The 25,954-nt window shown below is 31.6% G+C and overlaps 1 protein-coding gene across 2 annotated transcripts in view; it reads right to left on the bottom strand.

Annotated features, from left to right (window-relative positions):
* The window catches only part of LOC149903042 (organic cation transporter protein-like), a 51,987-nt gene that overhangs the window by 16,804 nt on the left and 9,229 nt on the right, over window positions 1-25,954 (bottom strand). Inside the window, exon 1 of one of the 2 annotated variants that reach the window (XM_090109456.1) lies at window positions 15,165-15,339. The exons of the other annotated variant lie outside the window; for it this stretch is intronic. Within the exon in view, the coding sequence (XP_089965582.1) occupies window positions 15,165-15,234 (70 nt within the window). The 5' untranslated portion in view covers window positions 15,235-15,339. Of the gene's footprint in view, window positions 1-15,164; window positions 15,340-25,954 lie in introns of those variants that run through there. 2 annotated transcript variants of the gene reach the window in all.

The following is a 25,954-nucleotide window of genomic DNA, read 5'->3' as shown; positions in this document are numbered from 1 at the left end:
TTTTGTTGTTTTTTGATTTGGCATTTTTATTTAAAAGAATACGATTAACAGTTGTCTCTGTTAAATGTTGGTAACTTTTTATGCATAATTCACTATTTATTTTTCTACCAAGCCATCGATATCGGTATCGGTATCGGTATCGCCGATACATTACTACAAATATCGGTATCGGTATCGTATCGGCAAAATCATGTATCGTTACATCCCTATAAATAACCTTGTTAAGGTGTCGTAAATATTGCTCTGTTAGCTTTGGCTAATGTGTTGTTATTAGTGGAGCATTAAACTATTGGATAGTACTATTATATATTCTGTGATATTGGTATTATTTTTAATAAACTCGAAGAAAACAGCTATAAGTCTTAACTTAAGACTATTTATCTAAGGATAGGTACCTCTATTTTTGAGGGTACCTATTTTATATAATGTGTCTTATTGATTATTGATAATTTTGATTGAATACCAAGTTTTTTACATTTTTTTTTCGATATAAATGTAGATTGTAGGTAGGTATATACATAGTATAGGAGATACCGGAACTATTTTGCATGAAAATACTCAATTTGAAAATACCGTTTTTGGCTATTTTATTTCGCCTCGAATATTCCCACTGATCGTATAAATTAATATTATATAAACAAATTCACCATCTCAATGACATCAAGGAGATTTGGTTGACGACCTCTGATGACATAACGCGCATCTCCAAGGTAATTTCCTTTTTATTATCATTGTTTTAAATAATTTGCTACATATGGAAATGCAATTAAATACCTATCAGTATTCAATATCTTATGGGCATAAATTGTAGCAAATATTCAGACAAATATACAAAAAAAATCGGTTGATAGTCGATACTTAATAGTCTAGTTTTATTTAGTTATACCTAGCATAGTATTATATTATCTGTGTTTAAACTTACATAATATATCCTCGTAGTAATGTTATGTAACTTTTCTTTGAATGACAAGTAGCATGGGGACCTGAGTCTATATTGGAAAGATATGTTAACATCTTACTAGAGTTTGTATATGTTTTTGACACAGTAATAATTCGAGGAATGTCGAATTTAGGTATACTGTGGATTAGTAAATATTGCTTTATTGAATTTGTAAACTACGTATGTATTACTAAATAAGTTCAAAACCCAATTAAACTTAAACTCAAAAATTTATTCTTATAGACTGCGTTTAGAAACGCTTTTCAAACGTCAAAATACAAAAAAAAATACCACAGGTTCGGAAATAAGTTTATTAAAAGTCAAACCTACATTCTACTTACGTGAATGATTAAACAATCAACTCTTCCTTTCTTTTACCAATACATTAACGCTTTGTTATATACGCTGTACTATTTTGTACAAGTATCCTCATCTGTACTAGGGGACGAGTCCGGAAACAAACACATGAAGCTGATTCGTTGTGACTACGGTCACTGGTCTCATTACTGCGATATAACGTCTCTTCCGCTTAAGGGACCTATCGATATTGGTGAGCCCTGATGCGTCGTTATAAGGTACGTCACTATAAGGGAATCATTGGAGAAAGTTGAATCAAATACAAAAAAAAAAAATTTCATGTTAGCTCTGACGCGATGTGAGTTGATGAACGGTCGGTAAACATACTGTATCGTTTTTTTGGAGAAAATTGATTAAAATAGAAACACAGAAGTAATTCGTGATGGATCTGAAGGTACTTTGTGAGTTTACGAACGATCCTTAAACATTATGTTTTTAACTTCTGAACTTACGAGTTTAATAATTGCCAAACAATTAATTAAACTGTTAAAATTTGTACCTATATGAGAATTCACAATATCCTACAATATATTCAAATAGTGATGGGAAATAGAGTTCTTATTTCTAAAGACAAAATTTTAATCGATTAGGACTCTCCATTTTAACATTTCTTATATAAAAACTGTATTTTCCTCGACAAAGGAAATCCACTATTAATGTCTACAATAAGGCATTGACATCGCTATCATAATATATATTATCAAAAACCATTCAAGCTGAGTTAATAATAAAAACAATGGAATATTAAAAATGGAATATTAAAAAAACTTAATTGATTAGCGCGTCAACAGGAGGACTAGGAAATGATTGCCATAAAAAGTACGTAAAGGATGACCTTGTTGAAGGAAAGTGAAAAGTGCCAAAATTTATACGAAAAGCTTAAAATAGATTCATTAACATTTTAACAATTATCACTTACTAGCCTCGTTTGTTTACCTCATATTAAATTATAGAAAGGTAAAGGTAACATTACATTTTATTAATTTAACAACATGTTTTTCCCTTCATTTTTAATTAATTGATGTTTGTAATGTGTGTAATGATAAATGTAATGACATTTCAAAACGCTCTGCAGTGTTGTAACAAACAAAATGTTGTTGCATACGTAAGAACAAATTTCAAAACACCGTGAACAGGTTATCTCTTGTAAGCTTTTATAAAATTTATAGTTTCCTATTATCCTCTTTTTTATAGTGGAGAATGCATTTAGGCATACCCAGAGTGCTCGGGGAAAGGAAATTGTCTTAATTTAATTCAAATGTTCTTAAATGAAACAACAGGGTAATACGGACGTAAACATATGTATATTAGAATTAGTATCCATTTATCCTCACACAAGTTTTTGTTTAAATTAAAGTGAGGTTATACATATTATAAAAATATGCTTTATTACAACACAAATTATATAAACTTTTAATTATAAAGCGGATAATAATAAACGCCTTATTGTCCAAACATATTTATTTAAGGAAATGAACACCTAATTCTTTGTGATATTTATAATTTCCGAATAAGTTAGCCATAACAGTAGGATATATAAAGGACGTCAAGTTATTAATAAAAATAGCTAGGTCATTACTATAATAGTGATTTTCCTTTTGCCTTTTGTAATATCCTAAAGAAATAACATAAAGGCCACCCTGAGAGGCTGAGAGGAAAACTATGAGTTTGAAAAATTGTCCATCTATGCTAATATTATGAAGCTTAAGAGTTTTTTGGTTGCTTGTATGGTTGAACGCGCTGATCTCAGGAACTATGGGTCTGATTTGAAAAATTATTTCAATGTTAGATAGTCTATTGATTGAGGAAGGCTTTAAGGTTATATATATCATCACGCTAAGATTAATAGGAGCGGAGCAATTCAGGTTAAACCATGGGGCAAAGCTTGTATGTGATATTTGTGAGTTTTACTCAAAATGTTTGTAATTTAGCGTAATTTTTTTTGTTCTCTTGTAGGAAGCAAGGTGAAAATTTGCAAGCATACAATAAGCATATACACGTATGCTAATTTATCCTATTATATTTGTAAGACCGTGAAAAAGATGCTCTTTATTTTGGCGAAGCTATATAGAATATGATGGCATAAAATAAAAATAATGTAGATTTGTTTTTATTTGCATTTGAAAAATCAATTTAATATGTACATTTGCTACTAAACTAATCTTTATTTCATTAACAGTCAAGGTGTATTTATAACAATACAGTAGTTAAGTAGATATTTTGAAATACTGAATATTTCATGAAAGCGAAAGTCAAGATTGAGTAGAACTTGAAAACAAATGCGACTAACGTTCTTTGATAATTTATATGGTACTCGCGGTCCGCCCCGGCTTCGCTCGTGGTACATGTTTACGTTTTCTCTTCATAAGAACCATCCTCGTACTTCAAGGAATATTATAAAAAAAGAATTATCGAAATCGAAACCGTTCGCGCGTGATGCCGTGGCCAAGGGTAATAACTAATAACTAATAAGCATTCTCATTCATTCATTTATATTAAAAGATATACATTGTAATATTGTATGAGAATTTGAGCTCTCAAAATAGACTAATTATGCATAGAAGTGAACAAGGATAATACTTAAAGGAAATTAATAAAATAATTATTACATGTAATAATGTTCAAAATACTAGTTCGTTAAATAATTGGATAAGATAAGCATCTAATAATCGTGTTAAAGTTAATATTTTAATCTTTATATTTAGATAACAGTTTCCTTTTAATGCAAATATATTTTGCGCCTTCCTTGAACTATACAATTGCGTGTAACAAATATTACTTAATATGAATTATGGCTTAATTATTTAAATCAAAATATAATAACATTCCATATTCATTTTTATGTAAATTATAATATTTGTTTATTTTTTCGTTAAAGAATTAGCTAGAGCTAAGACTTAGTTTTAGTCAAGTCGATTCATCTCCTACAAAATAGCGAACTTTCGTTAGTTAGATATGAAAAAGCATGGTACCTACTTGATCAATTTATAAAAAAAAATATTGCTTCTTCTAACCACATCCTGACTATATAAATAATGAGGTTGTACCTACTATGACTGCTCTATTTCAGAAACCTTTTTCCCATTGATAATTGCTTTGTTTGAGCCTTGATAACCCAAATATTAAGTACTTATCAAGATTAAAATTATTTCGCTTTATACAATGAATTATTTGCAGTTTGCTTTATTTTTGTAATTGTGTTTGTTTCGCGATACGCAAGTTGCTCTACCGCCAGAATCTAACGGTCTTTATGAATTAATACCATACTATTAATTAATTAATTAGCAAACGTAATGTATTATCTGATAAAATAATAATCAGGAAGTGTAACATGCCCCAATATCTAAGTATACTATAATTATTATATTGTATAACCTAAGAGGTTATTGTGCGATAAGCCGTGATTGTTTGTGTTGACAAGAATAACAACAGACGCGTAATAACTAGTAAGAGCGTATACGCACTATGCGGGTAGCCGCATTGCGGGTAGCCGTCCGGCTGACCGCAAGCACAATTATGTACGTAATATTCATTTCTATGCGCACTGCGATCCGGCTACCGCAGACCGCACAGTGCGCATAGAAATGAATATTACGTACATAATTGTGCTTGCGGTCAGCCGGACGGCTACCCGCAATGCGGCTACCCGCATAGTGCGTATACGCTCTAAGTTACGCTAAAATAATAGCCGTAAGTGTACTGTCAAGTGTCATAATATTGTTCATTGATATGTTACAATATTGTACACGTTTCCATTTGCGTTATTTATTTAATTAAGTGATTATATTTATATAAATTATACGAGTATGTTATGTAGATTGGTAATGAAATTCAAACGCTTTATGACTTTTCTTTCTGCCTGAAAATATTTAGTTAATTACATTTTTTTATAATTAGATAATAAAAATATATGAAACATCTGTTTAGTTAATAATCAACGAATGATACCTTTGATGATTGTAATTTTGGTTACCTACATACTATATGAATTTTATGAAAAAAAAATATATTATTTGCTCTCGAAAATATATTTCGATTATTTTCTATGAAATATGAAGATACGTGTATTTCATAATTAGAGAGGTAGCTAATTAATACATTTTCTTATTGTATCGTTGGTAGAAACTAAGAACCGGTTCTTGTTATCATAACGATTAAATACTGATAATAGCTATGTGCATGTAACTGATTGTACTTTTACAAACAATAATAAAAATATGTAGCAATTATGCGACCTTGCTTTGCCTCGGTTTCACAAAAGAAAAGTTACGATATTTACTATCTAAAACATTTATGTCATAAACAGCAAAACTGTTTAAATATTAATTTTTTTTTTCAGAATTATTTCAGAACTGGTAATCAGTTTTTTTCAGCTTTTTTTACCTTTTTTTTATTCTGACATGACTGCAAAGGCCTATGAATAATTCATAGGCCATAATCATTTATTCGTAAATGGTAATGTTTTCAAATGGGTACGCGGTCATTAAAATATTTTTTCTTGGTAAATCATTGATTACCACGAACATGAAGTAACAATGGGCAAGGCGAACCTCTCTATATTTAGTTGTAGACTGCAGAATGTTACCCGTTCACTTGAACTGATTCTGGTTTAAAGCAAAAACTAAACATATTAAATTATAACACTGTAAAAAATAGATCTGGATATTATAAAAAGGTTTTTATGTGCATTCATTTAATTCCGCGTGCTGTATCGTGCATATTGATGGATTATACCTATTTTAAAAATGTTCTAGAACAGTTCTTTGTTTTATAAAGCTTGGATTCGAAACGATATTTCATATAACGTGTGATAAATTTTTATTAAATAATATTTAAGAGATTTGAGTATTCAACCCTAGGGGCTAGGATATTGCTCTAATGTTTACTAATAGGCAATGTAAATAATAGTTACAGTTAGAGTAACGGGTTCATCATTGTCGTAGGTCATGTATATCATTGATGATTCCGAAGTATGATAAAAATAAATGTTTACATACTACGAATGAAGGTAAGGTATGGTAGCCAAATATTTTAATTTTTAACAAAAAAAAACAACGAAATTTAATTAAACTTAACTAGTTTGGCATGCTGGAGTGCATCTTGAATTTAAATAAGAATTCGTGTTTTATTGTAGAGTAGGTATTATAAGTATGTCTTGTATAGTGTTCTATAATATATATTTTCCTCCGTGACTACTATACTATAGTAGTCATATTTTATGTAATAATATGCTACATATTCGCGGATGTCGAGGGTGTGATAAAATTACACGCAGCAAATTACCTACGCTCAATTGAGTTACTACTTAGTGATAGTATTTGGCATTACAATATCATTATATCTACACTAATATTATAAAGAGGAAAACTTTGTTTGTTTGATTGTAATGAATAGGCTCATAAACTATTGGACCGATTCTAAAAATTCTTTCACCATTCGAAAGCTACATTATCCACGAGTAGGTAATATAAGCTATAAAACATTTAGGTATCACGGGCGAAGCCGGGGCGGACCGCTAGTCACAAATAATACCTATAATACTATACATTATACTATAGATTCATAAAGGCCCTTGCACTACAGCTTTACTTGGGTGAAAACACTATAAAAGTTGCCTGTTTGTTCAGTGTAAAACCGGTTTAAAAGTAGTAGATATTACATTTAATTAAAGCCTAGACTATCCCAGATCTTCAACAAAATGTATCCTCTGGCTTAATACTGGTTACAAAAATATTCTTTGACCCAATATCATATTTTATTATACTCTATCTACATCTACATGTAGGTACATGTTTTATCTGTGGACAAAAGGAGCGGGTATAGTGCCACACTTGGCCACAAACTTAACTGACCCGGTGACGGTGTCACTGATGTCGATTTTAGTGCTGCTAAATAGTATTTCCCCGGATGCAAGGGTAAAAATAATGTCATTGCCAATGGTGTAAATTAACATTAATAAGTAACTTTTTATATAGACAAAATATTCCATATGAAAAGTCTGTGAAAATGTGACATTTCAAAATGGCGGCACGTAGTTCCAGTTTTTGCCACCGGGTCAGTTAAGTTTGTGGCACTGTACTTACAAATGCAACAAAAAAGTGACGAGATGTTTCATTCGTTAAAAAGAAAGAGATAATGAACCGCTGCACTGATATATTATTTCATATAAAGTCGTCTGTATATTGTTGAATTTTTTGCATGAAATCAGTCTAATCCTTGAGTTGTTTTCGGTTTCTTGATCTTAATATAGCGTGATAATTAGTTAATGTAGATAATAGATACAACAATTACTGTAATGGATTTGATTGCAGGTTTACGAATTAATCTTACTAATTGAACATCCTATATTATATTTCTAATAATTACTTAAAATAAACAAAAACCTATGTTTGAAATGATTTGAATTTGAAGTATAGGTATTTAATGAAGTGTATTCGACTACTATTATAACCGTGAAAGTTCAATAGGAGGAAATAATAGAATGGCATTGATGCAGGAATAGACTACTTTTCCTGGACTACACGAGTGAACCTGCAGGTTGAAGCTTGTATTATTAATTATTATACTAGCTAAATAAAATATATGAACGCTGATTTAGGTACTCTACATAAGTAATTGATTGAAATAATTATTTTATTAGTTATGGCATTTTAAATGATTCTTCTGTAACGTGCATCGTGAAGTGTATCAATTAAAACACTTGAGATTAATTGAAATGGCAGGAGAATAATGTATTTCCTGAACAAACCTGAAACTGAATAAAATTGTTTTGTCATGAAAGGTTATTTTCTATCAAGCTAAGTAGTTCGAGGCTTGTTGATAACGTTCCTTATAGCCTGTTCAAATTTTTTGGTGAAGATTTTTTATAACTGATAATATATGTATAGATAGACCAGTCACTAGACCAAACAAATTACAAAATAAATTCAATTTTTTATTGCGATATATACGATAAGATATTATGTACATTTTTTGTTACATTCAATTTATTCGTTATTTCATTTAATTATTCATATTGCATTAACATATTAAAACTTTGATTGAATATATAGCAAAAAATGTGCATAAATTTTTTAATCCATTGTGTAGATACTAGATACAATAAAGTCGATCGACCGCTAAGACAACCGTCTATCAGCCAAGCGACAAATTAATTTTCATTTCACGTTTCTACTGTAATACATTGTGATACATATATCTTATATTGTCCCTAATTCTGTTTGATTACGAATTACTGAAAGGCTTTTTGATAAGGATTTTTTTTGTACACATATTATGTAGATCTAAATAATGGCACTATATTTTTGCAATATTTTTACAAAACATTACAAAGATTTTCAAGAATGGAATATGACAATGCTTTATATTGCAATAAAGCGTGCGCTTTTGATCTTAGTTATAATGCTTATGTTGATGAAATGAGGTCATTCTAGGTAAGAATTTAAATTATTCAATTCCTCTGGTCTAGAACAAGCAATACCGGATGTTTTATGATAAGCTCAATCCCTTCGTTGAGAACCACGTACTATGTCTAGTTACTAGGCCATAAAAATGTATATTTCTAAATTACTCAATACTAATACCAAAATGCAAGTTTTTATTCTTGCAGTTTCTTAACCGTTGTTATTACTAAATAGATTTTATTTGATATACTGATTACAAATAGTGAAATAATTATTTTAAAGAGTGAAGAGTGAAAATGAGTTTTTTTTTTAATTTTGCTACGAATTAGTTTCGTCATAAAAATTATCGAAGTCAGGGAACCAAATTCTAATGTATCAATGAAATTTCAGAGACATATTGATTTAAATAACAGAGAAATAGTGTAACAATTGTATGACTAGTGTCAATTTGTCTTGCATCGTATATCTATTGAAAATTTACCTTGCGGTGAGGTGTAATTTTCCCCGCTGCTAACTGAATAAAATACGTAAATTCTTGTCATGTCAATATTTTGCATAAGTTGTATTTTCCGGTAATTATTTCTGTAGAAACGTTAAATAACAGATGTCATTCAATATTTGGTGGAAAAAAAAACCCACATAACCGCAAAATAATTTCCATTTTTGAGGCTTCTTAGTTGATAAATCGATAAGTAAGCTACGATATTTTGAATATCTGTATTGAATTTTGAAAACATAGACATAGACATAGACATAGACATAGACAGACATTTATTTACAATCAATAACACACACAACAACTGACAAAAATAATAACAAAACACAGAACATTACAAATAAAGCAATAAAAAAAAGAGAAATAAAAAAATAAAAAATAAAAAACAATAAATACATAGTTGTTATTATGTGCTATGGCTGTAAAATGGTTCTGGCTCAGCATATGTCATGAGTCAGTGGACTCATGACGCTGTTGATTCTGCCAGAACCCAGAAGGTAGATGGTAACATAAGAAGAGGAAACAATAAACAACAAAGTAAACGAATAATATTATGTAATATAGGTATAGGTATGATTTTTGTTATATAAAGAGTCGAATGTAAAAAAGAAGAAAGTTAGTGCATACATATATATAGGTATATAATATATGAAATTACATAAATAGGAATAGGATAGATAGTAAATAAACATTAATAAGAACAAAAGGTAACATAAATAAATGAAAGCTACATGAGAAATAAACAATAATAAAGGGGGAAATAATAATAGATACAAATGCTGCTTAAGAGGGAAGGGAATTCTGAAGTGATAAAAGATATTTTTTGAAGGCACGTCGGAAGCTAAATTTAGACTGCAGACATTTTATGGGAGGTGGTATATTGTTCCAGCATTTGGTTGCAGAGTATCTGAAACTCCCACGAAATGCTGCAGTTCTGTGTGCCGGGACTGACAACTCTTTGGTTACACCCCTGACCTCATTTCTGCTTGTTTGACTTCGCCACAATAATTTTGTATACAGATACTCGGGCGCTTTGTTCTTTACTATGTCAAACATCATACAGGCCAGAAAAAGATTTTGCCGGTTCTTAATTTTCAGGTGGTTGAGAGAATTGATGAAAGGAGTAACGTGACTACGATGTGGTATGTTTAAGCAGAAACGAGTACAGGCATTCTGTAACCTTTGGATAAGTCGCTGAGATCGTTCCAAGAGACAAGGGCCGTATACGGCTACACAATAATTCAGCTTGGATAAAATTATTGCTTCACAAACTCGAATACACAGATCGACACTGAGGAACTCTCGGATTTTATAAATTGTCTTGAGACGGAAAAAGCAATTGCTCACTATTTCCGTAACATGCTTCTCGAAGTTAAGGCCTCCATCGAAAACAACTCCTAAATTACGTGCAACAGCGACTTGCTCAAGTGGAGACGAATCAATTTTAAGGGAAGGACTGTACTTAGAAACGTAAGAAATCTGCTTTTTAGAACCAGTTATTAAAAATTTTGACTTGGAAGGATTAAGGCACAAAGAATTCCGCATTGACCATTCCGAGATTCGTTGAAGGTCATCATTAATGCTCTGAATGCAGTCTTGAACACAAAAACGGTTGATAGGGAGATATAATTGCAAGTCATCTGCATATAGGTGGTAATTACACTTTTTTAAACAATTTGTTATGTCCGCTGAGTACAAAATGAATAACAAAGGCCCCAAAATTGATCCCTGTGGAACTCCTCTTGTGACAGGATATAAGGCTGAGAAAACATTAGACCCATCAGATTTAGTAAGAACTACTTGTTGGCAGCGGCCATAAATATAAGAATAGAACCAGGACACGGAGTTCTCGTCAAAACCATAGAAAATTAATTTAGAAAGAAGAAGAGAAAAGTTGATGGAGTCGAATGCTCTGGAAAAATCAAGCAGGGCGATAATTGAAGCATGACCAGCATCTCGGGCAGTTAGAAGATTGTCCACGACATCAAGAAGGGCAGTGCTGGTACTACGTCGCTTTCGAAAGCCAGATTGATAGGCAGGAAAGATGTTAGAAGATTCACAGTACTTACTCACTTGAGCGTGGACAACCTTTTCGAGAATTTTGGAAATAAAAGGGAGGATACTGATAGGACGAAGATCTTTTACCGTTGAAGGATTATTCGTTTTGGGGATAGGGCGTATCAAAGCTGTTTTCCACTGAGAGGGGAAAACTGACGAGGCAAGGGATCTATTTATTATAGCTGTAATGGCACTAAGTGAATGCGGGAGCGTAAGGATTAACATATCTCTAGATATTCCATCTATTCCCTGAGCGTTAGATTTAATGTCCAAAATCACTTTACCAATGTAATAATCACTGACAGGAACAAAACTAAACTTATTTAGGCCGAAACGATTACTCGTAAAGAACCTAAGATCGTTCTCCTCCACGTGGTTAGATCCCGGTACATTTAAGAAATGCTCATTAATGCCATCAGCATCACATAGATGATCAGGGAGATACGAACCGCATTTGAAATTCGGAAGTACCGATCTTTTTAAATTTTTCCACAAAACTTTACAATTATTAAGGTTGGAATTAATGTCTTTGTCAAAATACGCCTTTTTTTCAGAGAATAATGTTACATTTGCCAGCTTTTTCAACGATTTATAATCCTCAAATCTATTTTTATCCTTAGTTTTACGGTATCGAGTGTGAGCATTGTCGCGTAACTGCATCAAATATCGAAGATTTGAGGTAAACCAGGGAGAAAACCTATCTCTTAACGTGACCGATTTAAGGGGCGCATAGGTATCAAACAAAGCTATTATATATTGATTCAACAAATTAACCATAGCCTCCACATCAGACAGTCTCACTATTTCATTCCAGTCAATATCATTTAGCGACTCATTAAAGTCATTTACATTAATGTCTTTTAATGGTCGGAAGGAGAATTTCTTTAGAGGAGGTTTATTTTTTTTAAATTTGAATTCAGAGACGATGAAAGCATGGGCTCCGAGATCAGGTATGTAGTCAACAATTACACCAACAGTAGCTGCATCACTACAGACGACATCAATAAGAGATTCACTATGGGAAGTAAAATGGGTGGATTCACTAACCTGATTTTGCAGTTTTAACGAATTCAGGAAATTTTGGAAACGAAGTGTATTTCTATCATCAGGGCACAGCAAATAGATTAAGAAATTAAACATCATTACGGAAAACTAAAAAGAGGCACACAGAGAATAAAGAGGTATGAAAAAAAGAGCTCTATAGCCTTTTTATATTAAAAATTAGGGTATGGCGTATCTATATTTGATTGTATTTCAATAAAAAAACGCGTAAATATCAAATCTCTTACTATTTTAATCTGTATCAAAAATGTGTAACCTACTTAAATTGTGATGAGAGATTAAAATGTGTGTCAAAATAGCCAAATAATGATAATAAATTTTAATACAAGTGTTATGGATAATAATTTATGAAATCAACTTGATGGTATAAGATAGAGCCGCTCTATCAAAAAATATCAATAACACGATCTATTCCAATTCTCCCAAAAATATTGTCCTGTCAAAAGCCTGTCAAATAATATAAAGCCTAATTATAATTAGAAATAATAATTTTGTCGTCAACTTTTTTTAATTTCTTAATCTATTTCTTTTCTTTTATCAGAGAAAGTTACACACAACGTCATTATTTTTTATCTCTTGAAATATAATTGAATTCACATCTAATACGAATTTCAATTAATGTTATGGAATCATAAACCTAGTAAACTTAGGTACTTACTTATTAAATCTGGTAACATAAAACCTAAGATAGTAAATAATATTTTTCTACAAGAACAAATGGTATTAGTAACATAGAAACACATTGTTTAAGATAAGCAGAACATTGCAATATCACGTACTTAATATAAAAATATCACAAGTATTTTTACTATTAAAACATTCCTCGTTGATTGAATACAATTTTACAGTTTATAATAATTATTCAATTTCGTGCCTCTAGGTGTCATTTAATTAAAAAAAAATAATTTTATTCATTATGTTCAAGATGATTAACCCATTAATATCTCCATTAAATATTAAGGACTTTAGAGTGAAGCATTTAAACAATAAATCTTTAAAAAAAAAATTTGGTTGCATTGTCTCGGCGCAAGGTTCTATCTTAATATTCAGGTTAAATATTGGCTTATTTGTATTCAACCAAGGCTAGAAATATAGTTACAGAATCTCTATAGAACACTTAGATATCTGCGCTGATTAAGATTTAACTGTTGAGAAGGAAAAATATATATTTGCAGTAAATTGGCTCTTAGTAAAAATGGAAGTTATGCAGAGCATCAATAAGACTTGAAAATTTAATGGAAGAAAATTTAGACGCCAGAAGTAATGAAAATAGTGATATTTTTTTCTACATTTCATGTTTAGAGCTTTTATTGTTGATCATAAACATGGATGATCACTGAGATCCTTACTAATATTATAAATGCGAAAGTAACTCTGTCTGTCTGTCAGTTACTCAATCACGCCTAAACTACTGAACTAATTTGCATGAAATTTGGTATGGAGATATTTTGATACCAGAGAAACCACGGGCGAAGCCGGGGCGGACCACTAGTATGAAATAAAATATAAAGTATCTAATCAATTTGTTTACTGTTTTTTTTTTATTAATCACTATTATTTACTATGCAATCATAAAATTATGGTAATTGTTAATACCTATATTGGGGTGGTTGGATTTAGAAATTGGAAAACTAAATTGTGCAAAAAATTGGGATAGAGCACGATTTATATAAAGTGCGATTTTTTCCTTTATCACTACATAGTATAAAACAACTTTTCCTGCAGTCTGTCTGTCTCTATGTCTGCTTAGATATTAAAACTACTTTCTGTGTTATAACTAACTAATTCATATTCTTCTTATACAGTAGATAGTAGATACAATTGACAAAAATTGGTAAAGTTTGAATACGGCAAGATATTTAATTTTACTTTCAATCCAGTTCATTAGTATAAAAATAAACGACCGTGTATATTGTAACATTACATTATAAGTATAACATTCGTACAATTTAAAAAACCCTTTCAAGGCTGAAGAAATAAATGTAAAACCTCGACACACGACACTTGACTTTATCAAGCACTAAAGAGATTTAACTGCATTGTTAACGTTCTTTCTTGATTATTTTCTGTTTGTCTTGTGTTATCTGTGATTTTTTACTAGATGAAAATAGATTATCATCTATTGTTTATGTTTAACAATTGTTTGTTTTCATTAAATTTAGTCCGGATACACCGATGAATATTAAGTAACTTATAGTGCATTGTTTGAATTTGAAATTTAGTTTGAGATATACAGACAAAAAATTCAGCATGAGCTATATATCCGAATAAAGCGAATACAAAATACAAATAAGTTAGTTACACGATTTGAACATAATTATTTTTAAATTAATCGTTATAAGTACTACATAGTTAATGTTTATGAAATATATAGGTACGTACCTACCTAATGAAAGATAAAATGTAATTATTTGTAAGTCATTGATACTAATATTCTTTTACTGGAAACATTAATCATTGCAATTTATTTTTAATTCATTCAGAGATTCTTTTAAAAAGTAAAAAATAAATAAGTAGGTATTTTTGTTGGGGTATGCAGCTATCTAATTAAATAAAGAAACTTAACGCAAAAGAAAAATATTTGTTACTTTATGAATTCCCGAAAAATGTAAGCAAGTGCCCATATTATAATGTAAACGCTATTTTTACATGCATTCTATAGATCCTACCAATCACGTTCAAAATAATTTTATTAAATTTTCTAAAGAAATGCTGCTGGTTAGTTTGATACATTTAATATCAGTCACTTTAAATGTCCTAATTAAAATTTTTCTCCAGGAAATTTTACAAATTTTACAACTTCAATTCCAAATCCGAAAGAAAAGTTCGCAAAACAAAAGCAACTCACTTTTGAACAGTCCCATTTTGAAGCATTTTCTCATGATATCGGGGAAAGTAGTCATTTTCATTTCACCCATTGACACAATCACAAATCACAGTTTGTCTCGACTATATTATGTACATTCCGTGTTGTATCTTTTATATATTTGCGCGTTGGATCTGCGCGCGGCTCCGGCAGGGACTGATATGGCTGAAACTTGCGTTCGCAGTCACTCATTGCCACTAATATAAATGCAGGGAATTATCGTATTAAGCTCAGCAATTGTTTCACATCGTTAAACAAACAAAGACGTTCATACAAAACTGTTAGCCTTTACAGTTCTGGGGTTGTACGAAACTGCTAAAAAGAGCTATTGTATTTTAAATAAAAAAAAAAATATCTTAATATAATCTTCTTATATATAAAATCCTCGTGTCACAATGTTAGTCTGCATACTCCTCCGAAACGGGTGGACCGATTCTCATGAAATTTTCTGTGCATATCGGGTAAGTCTGAGAATCGGCCAACATCTATTTTTCATATGTACCACGGGCGAAGCTGGGGCGGGCCGCTAGTATGTATATATAAATCTCGTGTCACAATGTTTGTCCTCAATGGACTCCTAAACCACTTAACCGATTATAATAAAATTCGCACACCATGTGAAGTTCGATCCAACTTGAGAGATAGGATAGTTTAAACATGTAGGTACCACGGGCGAAGCCGGGGCGGACCGCTAGTTTTTTATATAATGTTTGACTTATCTAGTATTCAGTAAATAATAGAAACAGATTAATCATTTTTCCATTAGGAAGGTAATTAAAATTCAATTTTGTTTAAATTTGAATTTAACAAGCGTAGGTATAGGAAAACATGTTTGAAGTCTAGGTACTCTACATCAAAACAATTTTACTTTTAAAAAAATATGTCAGAAAACACATGGGCTGAGAGAACAATGAAAAAGACTAACTAATATTTAAATTACCTGCAAACAAAGACATTACAGTACATACTACAAAGATATTTTTTATGGCTATGGTTTATATTACCTAGACGGGATTATTAACATAAACATTAAACATGTATCTTCCTACGTATGCAATTTTATATGCACTTTTTTATTCTCTTCTTTTCTAGTAATTAATATGTTGAAATATTTATGGGTCCTTTGAACCACCAGGTGACCTATCTAGAACGATATAAGAGCATAAATAATAAGATTCAACAATATGATGTCACTTGTAAGCTGTCCAACTGAGTGCAGATGAGAATTCGAAAGTAGGTACAGGTAGAGATTTTTTCCCCTTGTCTCCATGATTTTTGTACGGTGTTGCGGAATACAGGATTAAAAGCTGTATTGAAATAGTATGACACAGATGCCGTACAAAAGTGGTGGTCCACAAAGTCTGAATTTATTTTTATTTTCCGACAATTGCCGGGGTAAATTTGGTCATTTGATTTTGTACGGCATCTGTGTCATATTATTTCTATACTGCTCCATATTTGTAACATTTATCATTGAAGCTCCGCTCCTATGGATATTGGATCGTAGCGAATTATAAAACATATATGGCTATTAAGGTTTTAGCCTTCCTCGATAATTTAACTAGTTATCAAATACAAACATATTTCAATTCAAAAGAGTTGGTTCCGGCATAAGAACGATAAATTACCTAGACTTATTTTTCACAAAATAATTACTTTGATTCTTTTCACTAGAATTGCTACTGCATAATACATTTTCTTTTAGTACCTAAGCTACGTAATATAAACAAAATATAAAAACGTAAGTTCCTGCATTTTGAGTTCATTCTTATTCAGGGTACACGTACACCACACATGTGGCGTGAGACGTGTTCCGCTCACGCCGCCCCATGAGGTTAGAGCTGGTTGGCTCACAATTTGTTTTGGCCTGGCGACGGGCAGCCGCTGAGGGGGTCACGGAAGAATTCTACCATACCCGTGGTCCCGTCGTTGATGCGGCTTGACGGAACACAGTGGGGTTTTGGTCGGTAGGAATCCGACATAACCCACGGCCCCTTCCCCGGAGGCCGTGGGTATCTATGCAAGATTTCCCCACTTAAAAAAAAAAAAAAGGGTACACCACACATCGTTTGAATTTTTGCTTATATGTACTGTGTTGCCAAAAGACTGCTTCATCATTTCCACCAAACAGGTAAACAATACCTTTTCGCAACAAGCGCAATGCTACGTGATGCTACGATGTCGCAGAAAAAAAATCCTTAAGTTTTTAAGTTTATTGTGAAGGGATAAACCTATTTATCCACATGAATAGTAAAATCTTAGTAAAATAATATAATATCGATACATTATATTCGATTCAGTAGATCCACAGATTACCCCAACTCAAGAACGAACGGCTCAACGATTTAATGATTTTCTGTTTATTGCATTTGTTTCCGCTTGAATTATAATAAGAATATTAAAAAATTGAAAAATTAACAAAAATACTACCCGGGCAATAGGAATAGCCGGGGCAAACAGCGCTAGGTAGGTACAAGAATATTCGTGTTGGGCCACAGGCATTGCCAATTCCAATAATACAATTTTATATTGCAAAAAAACGTTAAATAAATATTTGAAAAATAAACTTACTATTTAATGATGAGACATTATTACAAACAAGGCCTTTGCTACGCCGAAGGCGTAGGCGCTATAAAAGTTAATATGCCTTTGAACAATTTTGCTCTTTTAAAAAGTTCAGGCGTTTATAATTATACAAACAAAAATCTGCGGATTAGGTTGCGTACGCAGTCTGCGTATTTTTCATATAAAACTTGTTGTGTCCATTATTATTATCTAATTGGAAATGCTAGGTGAGGCAGTAAATATTTAGCAGAATTTACCTCCAGCATGATTCGCATACATCATACTGCATACATAAAAAACGACGTCAGATTATTGTAAATTTTCCCAAGTCATTAAATAATGGGAAACGTAAGATATACATATCCCAGTGTCCAGGATTTAAAAAGGATTTTTACACAATTCTGTTAATTTAACAATAATTGATGGTTGGTTACGTCAAAAATTATACCTGCAATATTTACAAATAAAAAAAAGGAAGTATCTGAGTTTAGGCTCATGATATTATAATATCTTCAAACCTATAATACATATTATATAACCATTGTCCATTTTAATGTGTTGGGATTTTTATTTCGTTTCATTCTAGAATATTAATTCATTGTATTTAAAAATATGTATGCAAAAATATGTAAATGGTGTTTAATTTAGTTATTCCATGTTCATTTGCCAATAAAATAAAAATATTAGTTATAGTTGCACCATTATTTATTTTTATTAAACTAAATTATATTATGTTACATCCTGATTATAATGATTACAAATTTCTGTAAAAATATCCAACACCGAAAATGGTTTTATATTATAACTACCTATCTAATATGTATTACAAAATATTTTTACATATTCTTTGTTGGGTAGTTACTTGTTTGATTATAAGATTAAATATTTAGTGAAGCCTAGTTCTAGAATGCTCTCTGAAGATCTTTAAATATGTGAGCCTTTAAAAGGAGAGGTATGCTATGCTATCTCTCATCATAACGGTAGCTTTTCTAATATTCGCGCCACCATCACACATTCGCGCCTCCGTGACATAGGTATAGTAAAAACTAGTATACCTAGTATATGATCTGTGGAAATAAATAGTGATTTTGGTAGACCGTATGTATGGTTGCAATAAAAATCAAATAGAAGCTTCTATTTGATTTGATATTGCAACCATCGAATGTGCACTACGGCACCAATGTGGAGCCGCCATTTATCTATAGATTGACGAATCTCTTGTTTTTTCTAAACTATGTTTAACCTTATGGGTACCATAAATGATTTTTTGCTGTATAAAAAAGAAGTTAAAATATTTAAGCAGTATTTTATGTGGCAGTCCTATATGTAGGTACTTCATGTCATGCATAATAATCTACCTACGTAGATATACCACTAGAATCTAGATTATTGCTTCTGCCTTCTGCAATATAGTTAAATGGAATATAGAACCTCCTTTTCTGAAATCGGTTTAATGTTCGGTCACTTGGTTTTGGCTTAGCTGTGTAGCCCGAACTATGTAAACAACAAAGCGTTGAGTTCTTAAAAAAATATTAAAGAGTTTATTAAATATTTATCTTCACATTTAGTCGCGAGTAAATATCAAATCTTTTAAACCATCTTCTAGCTAAAAGTAAATCTAGAGAACATATACAATATTCATATGGTTGGTTTAACTTGACTAGTTACTAGAATAAACGCCACATATTATTATTTTATAGTGTGGTTACATGTGTAACAGTATTATATTACCTTCGTTTGAACAAGAGATCTTTATTTGTGTTCAATTTAGCGGTTCCACTTACGTAATTAGTAATAAGTGGTCATTACAAATGTTAAAGGTAGATAATTTATAGTTTCTAATGGAATTTCCATGGTTTTCCATTGGAATTCTAATCGATGTATTTCTGACAAGCGGTTATTATTTTTTTTATTAATGATCTAACGCAACTTCAAAATAAACATACTTGTAGGATTATTGAATGGAACATCGTGTTTGCATGTATCACGATAATATCAATAAGTAGGTATTGAGCGTTGGTTTAATGCTCTAAGTATCAATATGTAGGTAGGTATTATACTTACAACTAAACTAAAAATAAAAAATTCCACGTTTATAGTCAACGATGTAAATACTAGTGCTAAATTCCTTAAACTGCTTTGCGAAAGTTAAGAAGGTTGCTCAGTGTTTGCTTGTAAATCGGTAAATGGTAACCGCTCGAAATGCCTCTTAGAAAATCGTTGGTCTTCAGGCAGCTGATTTTACTGGAGATCCGTGGACTGTCGTCTAGGAGATTTTCAGTAACGTGTGATAACAAATCGCTCTTTCTTTGTATTATAACAACGTTTAGTTAATTTTTTATTATCTCACCATACTGTTTTATAAACAAAAAACTAGGTATGATAAATGTAGGAATCCGACATAACCCACGGCTTCTCCCCCGGAGGCCGTGGGTATCAGCCCGGTATCTATGCAAGATTTCCCCACAAAAAAAAAGGTATGATAAATGTAATATATATATGCGTATTGATAAATAAATCACAATCTATACCTACTAGTTTAGGATCCATCGCCCATTTTTGCACTTGATTACTATCAAGCTATTTTTCCGTGAGTAGCTTTATTTTGATGAGACGCCCAATAATTTCTTGTACGAAACTCTCGATTGTGGTAGCTTACAGAGGTAACAAGGATAAAATGTTTTGATTTGATGGTTCTCAAATATTTATTCAAATATTCCTACAAGTATGTTTATTTTAACAACAAAAAAAGATAACAAGCAATAAATCTATGTAGAAAGACTTTGGCAGCTATAAACATTCAACTCCACCTACTCAAATGGTGGTGAAAGTTTTGGTTTAGATAAGGCTAAGGTTAATATCACATTTTGACCTAGCATTATAAAAAAAAGACGGGTTGCACTCCGGGAGTGCCGGCAGAAGTGAAAACTTGATTATTAACGTTGAGCATGTTTGATATTTTGGAATGGTATCCGTCTTACGCTTTTTCGATCAGGTCACGTGTCCTGACGCGAGTTTAAGATTTTATACCCATTACAGAAAAAGTGTTCAACGACGCTAAAGAAGTTTTCACTTCAATAACTGACCGTCTGCAGAGATAGAGATTAGTTTTTCAATATGTACCTAAGAAAAGCACAGATAAATTACTGCACCATCTCACTCACTCGAAAACGACAAAATATGGACAAAATCATGAATTAAAACAACACTTTAAAACCACAATGACGTCAGAGTTCCGATGTAAATTCTACCTTATAAAAACATAATGGAAAAAAAACTAACGTTGATACTTGTTACTATACCTTAATACTTAATAAATTCATAAACTTTAATGAAATACAATAATTAATCAAAAATACCTTACACGCGTCAATATCAGTTATGAGTCTAATTATTATACGCTAACATATATTTTATTGAGCGTTACATTAATTTTACCATTCAACCTTTACCATGAAATCGATACATAAAAAAATGATTCATCGTACATGTTTCTAATTTATTCAAAAATGTTGTAAGGCGGGTTAATATCGCACACAATATTTATTTCCACGTGATTTGTTTGTTTATTTTGATAATATAATATGTTGCAACACAGTCTTAGATGGGTTTATCCTACTAATATTATAAATGCGAAAGTTGATGAGTACGCATGGATGTTTGTTACTCTTTCACGAAATAACTAATGCAAGGATTTGAATGAAACTTTACTATAATCCATACTTCCATACTAATATTATAAATGCGAAAGTAACTCTGTCTGTCTGTCGGTTACTCAATCACGCCTTAACTACTGAACCAATTTGCATGAAATTTGGTATAGAGATATTTTGATAACTGAGAAAGGACATAGGATAGGTTTTATCCCGGAAATCCTACGGGAACGGGTTTTTCTTTGAAAATGCGGGCGAACCGCGGCCGCGGGCGGAAAGCTAGTCCATACTAATATTATAAATGCGAAAGTAACTCTGTCTGTCTGTCTGTTACTCAATCACGCCTAAACTACTTAACCAATTTGCATGAAATTTGGTATGGAGATATTTTGATACCCGAGAAAGGACATAGGATAGGTTTTATCCCGGAAATCCTAGGGGAACGGGTTTTTCTTTGAAAACGCGGGCGAAGCCGCGGGCGCTAAGCTAGTAATTAATAAAGGTTTTATCAGAATGACAATACTTGATTTTACCCGCGGGTTCGTCCACAAGAGAAACCGCGCGGCACAGCTAGTTTAAGGTGATGAATTAATTTTTCTAACATTTACGGCCCTTTTTAAACCTTCGTAATTTTTATATTATTAAAGTTGTCGTGATGAAAATTCTTGACAAGAAAGTTCAATAGTAACACAATACGTCTACCGTTTTAGAAACATGATTCCATGATATTTTCTCGATAGAAAAAAAATACAAAGTTCTCATTGTTATTTTTTTATAATCTCTGGCATCTTCAAAATAACAAACGTAAAGTTACGAGTTTTTGGATATTAACTATAAAATATACAACCTATACGTCTACCGATTTAGAATTTTGAAATATGCGATGGTTTTGAAATAAACAAGAAATACTTGAAATTAGCGCGCGACCAGCCAATATAGCGAGAGCCGCCCTGTACCTTCCTACCCCGATCGCTGCACGAGTCATTCCCGCTACGGCCGTCACACGGGGAACTTGTGTCGCTCGCGCAATCGTAAAAAAGGGTGACAACACGATAAGACAAAATGAGACAAATGGGGACAATAAAGAAAATAAGAAGAAGAAACATAAAGGTTGGAGGAAAAAGAATGCTTACAATTGGAACAAATTAATGAAGTAAGTTGGTTTTATTTTAAATTTGATGATAATTGTATTATAGACGATGTTTGATATGTACCCCTGTTTTAAGTACATAACGAATGTGTAAGATTTTTTCATTTATAGCATAGATAATCTTTTCAGAAATCCCGAATCCAGAAGGAAAATAAACCCACTGATTGTTCACAATGTGAACCCACTCCTTCGTAAGTACCTTTATTCAGTCAAAAATGTATGTTATCAACGTTCTACTGGTTTTATCGCATGATTCCATTTTTAGCAAAAAGCAACAAAGTGCAAAGAAATAAAAAATCATGGTGAACTTAGTGGAAGTATGGTGGACGTAATATGGAACAGGAGCTCATTGGAGTAGTATTATATTTAAAAAAAATACGAAAAAATTTCAAGAATTACATTTCTTAGTAGGTGGTAGATAAGTATGTTGTATAAAGAATTTGATGTTGATATTTATTTCATTTATACTTACTACACCTGTGCGGGAAATTGCTTAGTACTAAAACAGGTTTATATTCATATTTACATAGTAATGTGAGTTTTAATTTCGAAAAATTTTGTGTAAGTATATTAAATTGAGTTCCTGGGTGATCTGGAAACACAATTGGGCCCGGAAGATGGCGCTGCAGTCACTCCTCCTAATCACATGAACCGATTTGGATGAATATTTGTGTGCACATTTCATTGTTGTGGGATGATTGGTTGATTCGTTTTCACATTAGCTAATATTATGTATTTTTGTTGTAAACTTAATTTAATGTTTATAATACATTATTATTGGTATAAATAAGCCAGTGTTCGTCTCACATTGCTGTACCTGCCTACCTACCCTACCAGGGCCTAACTTTGTTCTGGCTATTTTATTTTGATTATTTGTAATGAATAATTACAATTATAATCTAGAGTGCAAAAAATAAATACATGCGTCAATATATTTTGTGTTTTTTTTAAAACAATTTTTTTATTTAAAAAAATATCATTCCGACCGCGGCTTTGCCCGCGTGGAATTAGGTTATATCGTGAATCCTGTTTTTTCCCACAGAAGTGTTCAGTTCGGATAAAAAGTATCCTATGTGTAAATCCAGGCAATTAGCTATATTTTATCAAAATTGGTAATGTAGTCTTGACGTGATTAAGTAACAACTAACAAAAAAATATACAAATTAACATCCAAAGTTTCGCATCAGTTTTACTGTATTAGTGATATCTTCCACTCTTGACTTTGACTTAGAAGAATTAGGGTTTATAACTTCTTTCAGAAATAGTACCTTTCATTTCTGGGCATGATGTAATATCTACGTCAGCATCAAATTCTATCAAATAATATTCAGTAGTCCGCGACCCGCGTTATTGAGTACCATTTCATTTTTTCAGAGTAACAATATTTTTTGTTATTTTAAAGATTATTTATAACCTGTATTATTTTGTAATAAAGTAAACATTACGAAATAATAATAATTATTAATAATGTCTAAGTAGTTGTTGGAAAGAAGATTATTTGTTTATAAGCAAGAAAATAAAACCAATAAATCAACAATTGAATAAATGTATAACAATATTATAACTGTATGACGACTCCATACATGTTTGTCCCGAGTCGGCCAGCGGCAGCGCGGCGAGTTTGCAAGAATGACTTCGCGCAGACCCGCGTTCGCGATAGCGAGCTATTAGACTCCGCCCGCCAAGCAGTGGATTTTTTTTTGTGTATCGTCTTAACATAATGGTGCTCATTGAGTACTTCTTGAAGTAATTGGAACGTCAATGTCACGATTGGAATTGTGCAATTTTAAGGAGATTAGAAGGCACGTAACGTTTAACAAGTGTTGTTATTCAATGCATCTGCGTATCTGAGTACAGTTGACCTTAGGCAATTGATTTGAATTTCTATCTGATCGATTTTCATTTTTCATATAAATCCTAGTTTAAACTAGGTTAGGTAACAACTTAGATTTTGAGGTTATAAATTATTTTTCAGTTTAAACTTAAAAATAATTTATAACCTCTAAATCTGCTAAAACTCGGTGCAGAGTAACGGCGACCAATTTAGGATATTGATTATTTTTAACAGGTACCTAATGATGAAAAATGGAATACTACCGTTAACTTTAGTTTATTGCTTTATCTCGAAGGATACGTATAAAACAAGTTTGTGTAATATTTTTTGACACTACCTTATTCATGGATCAAGGACCTTTCTTCTCATTCAAGTGTATATGAACTTTATTACTAACATTGTTGTCGTTATAAAAGTGTAATCCAAATCACGTGTCGTTCTAAGTGAATATAATTATAATAATTGTAAACAACATAACATGAATTCTTGTTTTTCTTAGTTGGTTGCAAAAATATAAACAGACATTAAAAAAAAACCATGTATTATACTTAACAAATTAAAAATGAAAGTCTACAAGTAGGTACGTGTTACTAAAGAAAAGCGCAATAATTCATTGGAATAAACGACTCTACATCAGAGAATGAAGAGCTACCTTCGAAACGCCTAAATGCTTTCGATGACACTTTTTGACTTTGTGTTTGTTATATTCCATTACTAGCTTTCCGTCCGCGGCTTCGCTCGCTTTGTCTTAAACCTAATAAAATACATACTAAAACCCTGAGAATCACTGTAACTATTTAAAAAAAATTGCATCAAAATCCGTTGCGTAGTCTTAAAGATTTAAGGGTACAAACTACAAAGGGATGTAGGGACAGAGAAAACGCCTTTGTTTTATAAATTTATACTTTTTAGTGGATACAATAAAATGTTTAATTTGTGTTCATGCAGGTGAATTACATATTCTAACAGTGGAAATAATAAGAATTTAGATGTAACAATCTCTTTGAAGCACTCAATTCAATAACTAGATTTAACGATCATTATAAAGGCCTTATGATAATATTATACTTATGTTTAGCTTTGACCTAAATCACAAGTGATTTATAAAATATTGTGCAACACTTGAGTGTTTTTTATTAATAGGTGCCATTGAAATAAAAAATATACCTACATTAAAAAGCTTGACACATCTCGAGATGGTCATAAGATTCACGACACACGATTTTATTGACAAGCAAGCATTAGAAATAAATAAGATTTGTGTAGTATTAAACAATATAATATATTATAATCAGATTTGAAAAATTAAAATCAATTGGGCAACTAGGATACAAAAAGTTCCGGAAGTTGTCAGTCCTGAAAATTTTCTCTCATTTCGCAACATATTGGTTTGAGAAGATTTTAGACAGCATAGCAGAAATTATCCATAAATGCAGTTATGTATCTGTAACGTGATAACAATTCAAACTGCTGTAATGTACACCTAAAAATAAACATGAAAGTTAGGTCACAACTACAAGAACCGATACATAATGCATTTAGTGCGAAATACACCATAAATCATTTCTAA

Source organism: Colias eurytheme, chromosome 14 (assembly GCF_061535395.1).
Source record: "Colias eurytheme isolate Ceu_HAF_F1 chromosome 14, ilColEury1 Martin Lab GWU primary, whole genome shotgun sequence".
NCBI lineage: Eukaryota > Metazoa > Arthropoda > Insecta > Lepidoptera > Pieridae > Colias > Colias eurytheme.
The sequence above is the reverse complement of the archived record's forward strand: the minus strand, read 5'-3'. Positions and strand labels throughout refer to the sequence as shown.